This window comes from Cornus florida, unplaced genomic scaffold (genome assembly GCF_030987335.1).
Source record: "Cornus florida cultivar Cherokee Brave unplaced genomic scaffold, ASM3098733v1 CherokeeBrave_3.0.0_Hap2_Chr08, whole genome shotgun sequence".
Taxonomy (NCBI): Eukaryota; Viridiplantae; Streptophyta; class Magnoliopsida; order Cornales; family Cornaceae; genus Cornus; species Cornus florida.
In genome coordinates this window covers 5,551,595-5,560,033 of record NW_026775578.1, presented here as the reverse complement: position 1 = coordinate 5,560,033, position 8,439 = coordinate 5,551,595, and the positions used below count along the sequence as shown (strand labels likewise).

Here is an 8,439-nt window from a genome sequence, read left to right as displayed (position 1 = left end):
TTGGGACCACTATGTATTAAAGCAATGACGCATTTCTAAGACTATATGTGTATTATCTTTCGGGGAGCCATTACTCTTCTTACATTATTTTATGAGTGGACCCCACATGATTAAGCTTAACATTTATACATCACACACTATCAGCTTTGGAAGAATCTCTCCTACTCACGCAACATCTCTCTATAAACTTCTCATATATATATATATATATATATATATATATATATATATATTTTAAGCCTCAAATTTCTTTTCCATTTTCTGTCTAATAGGTAGGGTTTTCGGGCTCAGTTCCTTAACAAAAAATGTCCCTCTCATTGTCATCTATCACATAGTTAAAGGACTTAATTTTCGGAGTAGCGGTAATTATTTTACGAATTTTTGAAAATTTTAGATTTAAGGCTTCGGAAGAGATTTTGGGCCGCTTTGATTCGGATCCAGGAGCCGCGCCTTTAGAGCAGTTTGCTCTCCTCATCTATATGTGTATGTCAATTTCATTCATGCATAATTCCATTCGTGGCATGGGCATGGTTCGGGAAAAGTGAAGTTGAAATGATTCTTTTTAAATAAATGCATTTGGAAAAGATTGTGAGAAAAGGTTTTGTAAATGGAACCGGGTTTCGCAAGCCCGGGGCTAATTCGACCTAGAGGGAGCGCGGCCTGGTGTAAGGCGTGAAAAAGTTGATACTACGCCAGAAACTGTTGTTGGATTTGGAACTGGGGATAGCTATCAATCTCACCTCGGTAAAGTCGGTGAGCGGTTTTCGGTGTGCGTTGTGTTAAAACGGACTTTAATCAGAAAAGCGTTGCATTTCATGGCATTTTGACACCTATGATTATGACTCATTATGTGATACTAATCTTTTAAATTGAATGATGTGGACTGTGATTTTGATAATTCCATGTGTGATTTTGATCTTCATTGTTATTTTAGGCATTACCTACTGAATTGTTAAGCTCACACCTTATCTTAATATTTTCAGGAAATCAGAGAAGTATGGACATATGACTTATATTCACGAACTTAGGCGACACTAGAAATCTTTATAATGTTATAAGGCTGTATGTACGGCTATGGCGACCTCGTTTATGTATTTAAATTCCTTGTAATCACGTAAATAAAATGTGTATATTTTATGGCCTTGTATTTCCAATTATGTTTCTTGGACATGTATAAATGAAATTTGAAATATGCACGCTACGGATGGGATGCGCGTGAGCTACTTTAAATATTTATTTTTAATGATCATGATTATGGGACTTTATATCATAACTGTCGTGAGTTGGGAGAGGTTTTACATTGTGCTTTGGCTCACAAAAGAGTTCGGTTGGTTACAGGACCAGAGAGGTTGCAGACTGCTAAATTTGCAGCTTTCAGGGCTGTCGGCTGTTGGCTAGGCTAGTCAGCAGACCGAAAGTGCATTTTTCATGTCATTATATCGTTTCGGCTGGTTGACTAACTCAGTCAGCCAACCGACCCAGCAGTTTCAGTCGGCCAACATAAGGCTGTTAATCGATCGGCGCTGCCATTCTACCTTCATTTGTGTTCCTTCTGTGATGTTAGTAGTTCAGTGTTTTATGACCCTTGGGATGATGTGTATATAGTGTATTGACGTTGGAAATGACTTTTTACCCTTAGTTGACCTCGGGTTGAGGTAAGGGACTGGTTAGCGATTTAGACCCTCATGTTCGGGTCGTTACAAAAACTTTATGCAAAAAATTCAAATGTCATAGTTCTGCTATATGTGGCATCACTGTTAGTTAAACAATACATTTTTGTTTAGTTTCAACATAAATGTAACCAAATGAGTGTGATAGACTTGATACATGGTTAAATTTTCTTCACTTATTCTCTCTTTATGTGTGTGTGTGTGTGTGTGTGTGTGTGTGTGTGTGTGTGTGTATGTGTATGAGATTGAGTTGAAATATATATATGTATATGTGTAATCTTTGTAGTGGTGAAAATGTTAGTCTGGTATATTTAAAATAGTTTGAAGATTAAATAGATAATTTAACATTTCTATGGGTCAATTGATAAGTCAATTCATAAGTCAAAGGGTAATAAGGTATTTTTACCTTTTGTCAACGGTAGTTGGGGTGATTGTTCAATTTTGCAAATTTGGGGATGTTATCGTCTAAACCGTGTCTAAGTTGTGCAATTTACCCTATGTCACACAATGCGGGAGCGGGAGCGGGAGTGTAAAAATGGCAAAGTCTAAAATTAGTTGAGAGCGGGAGCGTCTTGAGAGCGCATGTATATAATACATTTTATGTTATATATATATATATATATAATTTTTTTTTATTTTAAATTCAACTAATGTTAGAACTTATAAAATGCCCATATAAAAGGTCCAGTCCCACCCATCTATCCGAGCCCAACGCCATAACAATTTCAGTACTCTGGAAAAAAATAAAACTTAGCCCATTACCATTAAGTATAACCCTACTCTTTTTAAAAGACCCAAGCTCATGTTCTATTAAGTATAACCCTACTCCTTTTGCATTTGCATCATTTAGACCAGCAGCTAAGTTGCTAACGGCGGAGCTCTGTATGCCAAGAAGTTATCTCGATGGGCAAAATCACAATCTACAGCAGCATCACAAAAAATTCACTATCCATTGAAGGAGATCTCATCGGAAGATTAGGCTTCATCTTTGGAGATAGAAGTGACTATTGGTAGTGCTTTTTTATTTCATCTTCAGATCTGCAAACACACATATATATGCATATCTCTCTTAGTCTTAATCTTCTCTCTTTTTCTTTACAAAAGAAAATCCGAACGACCATCCGGGCCATGTTTTCCAGTGAGTCAACAGGTATTTAGGCAAAAGATCGAATTCTAAAAGTGAGTTCATGAATTCAAAAATTGAGTTCGCGAACTCAAGCTCTCAAAACATCGATCCGCGTTCGGAGCTCTGGAGCGGAAGTCGTCCATGCGAATCATGTGACTTAGAATTTACCCTTATTATTATTATTATTATTCTTTAATAACAAACTCACTTATCTACATATCATTTAAACCTTTAACCTTTTACTTTGAAATATATAAATAATTTGATAACTACACTGATTAGGCTATAATTTTATTATGACTCAAACTAAAATTTAAATTTCCATCAAAATCAAGGAACAATAATCAAAAGATGGGTTTTTTTATTTCTTAAAAGAAGAAGAGAAAATAATACAAAAGGGACAAGACAAGAGAAAAGAACAGATGAACAACTTCACAATATTTCATCACTGTGTCAGTAGAGAGGAAATAGAGGGATAGGAAGGAAAGGATGAGGCTTACTCAGAAACCTTTTAGTCTCCATTTTTCTTATTTAGTCTCCTCTTTGGAGGAACCAAGCCATGGGAGATGTTTAGTAAAAAATTATTCTCCCCCAAGACACAATTTGTGTTAAGTTAAGACGAACTATGTGATAATTTCTTATGATCTATAGTGAAAAAAAAACCACAGGCCTTGAACTACACAGAGGGTTCCAGTTTCAGAACTTAGTTGTAAAGACGTTCTTTATAATACAGAAAGCACAGAGCGAAAAAAAAAAAAAAATTTGAGTAATATGGAATAGTAGCTGAACAATATCAGCCGTAGTGGCAACGAGATTGTACCACTGTATAAAGAAAGCCTAGTGCTTTTTCAGGCCTTGAAATAATTATGAATCGGAAAATGATTTAATTTCAGAAATAAGAATACAAGTGTGAAGATGTAAATCTACAAATAATTTAAAACAGATCAACATATTGCTTCATTTTGTAAGAATAAAAATACACACACTCAAGAAAAAAAAAAAAAAAAAAAAAAAGAACAGATCGATTTCAACCACTACGATCTCTTCTCGAGAATTAACTCTCATTATGCTAAAAATAGGCCTTAGACTTAAAATCACAAGAAACATAAATATTGTTGTAATAACTACTGTTTTCCTTTTAAGAAAATTAATGTAGAGTGACAATGGACTACCACCAAAGTATTTGTTTAGTTTTTTTATGCAAGGAGATAGAGAGTGTCAAAATTGCACAGCATGTACGAAAGGGACAACCCAACAACACTACTTATCCTTGTCCATAGACCTTAGCATTCACATTCTTCCTTGTATCGAAATTTCTACCAATATTAAAAGGTTAGTAGCACACGAACTAGAAAAACTGTGTCCTATTTGTCCCTGTTTATTTCTACCAATCATAAATCATCGAATAGTGTTTTCATTTGTCCGAAAAGCTTCAAATTTAGCAAGTTTGCCAGAATGAAATGCCTCCAATTTTAACCTTTGACAAAGGTTCACAGCAATCCAACATAGAATCATCAAACCATCTCCATGAACCTGTAAGACAAATGGGAATGGAAAATCATAATGCAAATAGAAAAATGCTGCAACTGTGAAAAATTATATTCTTACACCACCAGATCCTAACTTGGGTGGTATCTCTTCAAGGCTGAGGGCTTCAAGTCACACTAGGAACACAAAGTGTGCGAGTTGCTTACCTATTTAAATGAAAAATGATTTTTCAAATACTTTATTACACATGATATACAAGTTATAACAACTTCTCATCATTTTTCCACCATACAACATCACAACAGTTAAAAGAGGGGCCTGTCCTCTATTTTAAACCCAGACATTGTAGCATTACATCTTTAATTAAATATTACAAAGCACAAATTGCCATCTAATGTTACATGGGCAGCCCTCCACAAAATCTTCATATTATCATTAGTTCAACCCCTCGAGGTAATTTTGATTGCAGTCCCATAGCACACATTTTCGCCGCTAGTCGATTCTCATCTTCCACATTCTCATTTTCAGCTCCTATCAAATACGGTGGGCGTGTATCAATATTTATCTTCTCTAGCGAGACAAAATTCTCAAATAAGTACATGGCGAGCTCAACATCAACCTCACAGCCAGTAAATCCAACCAATTCTACCACCTTGGGACATTTGAGCAGACGTTTCTCAGCCCTTCCTTGTACCACCTTCCCTTGCAAAGAGTAGCGGCCAGGACAATCAATATTCCCATAAAAAACCTGCCACACCAATGGTCCGATTATTAATTCAATTTTGTTAGAACAATGAAATTGACTTTTGATTCCAAACAATGAAAATGGAATGATGATCAAACTGGTTAAAGCTAAGACCTAAATCAATGCACTTAATCTATTAGCCACAAACAAAATGAATCAAAAGTATTAGTCTACTGAAAGTTAACATCTTCTTTTAAGTAGCCTAGTCCACAAAGGACTGTCATCTTATGTATTAATACCTCTAACATCGGTTCCATCTAAGAGCTGATGTATAACTTATTGCCTCTATAATAGCATCTAGTTCATACATCACACATTGGTAATCATTAATTCACACGTATGAGGCAAAGAAATAAAGAATTTTTTCACAAACTTTCCTTGAAGGAGAGAGATGCAGATTAACATTGAACATCAAAATAATAGAAATTGGAAGGCAATGTAGGAATATATTGTCTTCTCATCAAATTTTAAAATATATACACACACACACACACACACACACATATATATATATATTAAAAAACACCTCCAATGGCCGATGCTAAGCCTAAGCTACAAAATCAATGAAAACAAACTAGATGCACAGTGCACCACTGTTCTCAAATTCTTTTGATATTAGGTAAATTTATGTAAGATATGAATCTTATCTATAGGTCTCAGAAATTTTGTAAAGCAAATCATACATATCTAGAGGGAAAAAAGAAAAAGAGAGCGATGATGTAGTATGAATGCCATTACAAGTTAAAATTACTTAGTAATCACCTAAAATAACATAAAACATAAGATTCCAGGATAGAATATGATGCACATATTGTAAACCAGAAGGTAAGAGCACTAACCTCGAGACAAAATCTATACAAACAAGGAGCTGCCTCTATGAGAGAAATGCAAGGAAGGAAGCTCCTGATACGGTATGGATACACCTTCAATGTCAAATGCTTTAGATTCCTTAATTCAGGAAATTTGGGGAAGTTATCAAATACCTGAAGAGTCCAAATAACGAAATGTGTCAGAAAACCTTGAAGAATAAGAGAAGGCACAAAAGAGAGGTAAGTTAGATACTAACCTCGTAATCCAACTTCAATACAAGTGTCTGCAGCTGAGAGGTATAGCTTGAAAACTGGGAAAATTTCATAAACTTGCAAAACTGACCCCCCAGGTTTAGTTTAGAAAGATGGCATGCACTCTTGAAACACAAGTTTATTTGGTGACCAAAATATTCAAGTGACACCAGACTTTTCGCAGAAATCTCAATGTCTTCCAAAAACCAACAGTACGCTATTTTCAAATGCTTGAGCGATTGACCATAAACTTTAACATTGACTAGACAAGCCGAGTTATCAACAGATACTTCTTCAAGAAATGGACAGCTTGATAAAAAACATTCAAGGCATTCTGCAGTCACATCCACATACGTGAAACGGATTGCAGTTAGTGATTCAAGTCTCGAAAAATCCAGGGACCGCATAGATGATAAATTGTAATGCCCTTCCGGAATATTACTATGTAATCGTTTAAGATTCAACTCAAGCCTTTGAACTCTCTTCTCCATTGCAAAGTGAACCCAATTATCAATATCAGATGTAGAACTAGAATCCAAATCAAAGTGAATTCTGAATTCATCCAGGGTTGCACCCTTGTGTGAGTTCAAGACCCGATTCACCCAACTTATATAGTTAGCCCTCTCCACCCCTAATATTTTCCAATTTCCTTTCCTTCGAAGTTTCCGCAATAACTTCAAAGCCTCAAAATTAAAAGTACCAGTTGTATATGTCCACAACTCTTTCCATCTACTTGAGACTACACTAGTTCTTGCCGCCTCTTTCATTGGCAAGCAAGAGAGGATGCAAATAAGAATTTCATCCGGCAACTGACTGATCCGATCTTCAGAGTGATTACTCCTCCCTTTACACTGATTATTGCAAACCAAATAACATAGTGAGGATAATTAGTATAAATTAATAAAATTGAATTGACCACAAACATGAGAAATTAGGTGATAACAAATAAGGAGAAAACAACTCCTCTCTTTACACTGATTATTGCAAACCACATAACATAGTGAGGACAGTCAGTATAAATTAATAAAATTGAATTGAACACAGACATGATAAATTAGGTAAAACGAATAAGGAGAAAACAACCACGCAAACACACAATAATTCATCACACATAATAATTTAGCGGAGAAATTGACGATTAAGAAAAAAGAAAGCTTTATGATTATTATTATATGGAAAAGATTCAAAAAAAATTTCAAATTGCTTAAAGGGAAAAAAATATTTACCTTCCTAAGTGCAAATTTGGAGTTCAGTCGTCTTTGTTTCATTGTGTAACCAAAAACCCTTTAGCCAAGTCTTCAACTTCGTAAAAACTTTGAACACCCACTGAGGAATTGTTCAAAAAATTACTATCAATCTACAATGAGAATATATGACACAGAAAGTATGTGTGTGTGTGTGTGTGTGTATATATTACTAAGCAGATCTTGTCACCTGAGGCGATAGCGGAGGCTGCGCGGAGTGTCGAAGCAGATTGTTGTGATCGTAATGACTAGAAGAAATATTTCCAAATCCTTCGGCACGAAGGAACATATAGAATTTGGACGATGGAATGATGGTAAATATACACCAATCTGTTTCACGCGCTTAGATAAAAAATAAATAAAAATTAACCAGCCCAACGTGAGTGGGCTTAGCCCATCAGTTTTGCAACCGACCTATTGATAGAAAGTGGTCGTAAAACGGCACATGGGGGGTCAGAAGCAAGTGGAGTCAAGGGCGGGTCAAACTCACATTCCATTGAGACATTGATTAGTCTTATAAATTATAAATTAAAGCCTAGCTCTAAGAAAAATTGAGATAAGACCCCCTAAGTTTAATAAAAAGAATCCCTAAGTTTTTTATTTTTATGTTAGATATCATTATTAGGGTAAATTGCAACACTGTTTGGACGATACTCTTAAGTTTACAAAATTAAACAATCACCCCAACTATCTTTGACAGAAGATAAAAATACCTTATTGCTCATTGACTTATGAATGACTTATCAATTGACACATTGAAATGTTGATTTACCTATTTAATTTTTTTAACTATTTTTAATATGTCACACTAACATATAAATATAATGTGCTGATTGAATTGGATCAAATCGAATCGTATTCGTATATATATAAATTATTTGCTCACCCCTAATAGTTTCTAAAGCAAATTAGAATCCAATTAATTTCAATTATTTAATGTCCTGCAAAGGGACAATTAATTTCAAATTTTCAATTCGCTATTTGTCTTTTCATTCAAGGAGGACAAAATTGAATGTAAAAAAGATTATTTTATGAGTATATATGAGTATTATTTAGAATAAATTATAGTCATATGGGTGGGCTTGGCTTCAGTTTTTATGAGTAT

General features: G+C 34.8%; 1 protein-coding gene across 1 annotated transcript; it reads right to left on the bottom strand.

Annotated features, from left to right (window-relative positions):
• Positions 1–4,493: 4,493 nt before the first annotated feature.
• On the bottom strand, positions 4,494–7,653 carry LOC132269064 (F-box/FBD/LRR-repeat protein At5g22660-like). The gene is made up of 5 exons (XM_059770074.1): positions 7,525–7,653; positions 7,317–7,416; positions 6,096–6,941; positions 5,869–6,012; positions 4,494–5,032 (listed from the first exon to the last, which is right to left on the bottom strand). The coding sequence occupies exons 2-5, from the start codon at positions 7,356–7,358 to the stop codon at positions 4,709–4,711; spliced, it is 1,356 nt and encodes a 451-aa protein (XP_059626057.1). The 5' UTR covers positions 7,359–7,416; positions 7,525–7,653; the 3' UTR covers positions 4,494–4,708.
• Between the last annotated feature and the right edge of the window lie 786 nt (positions 7,654–8,439).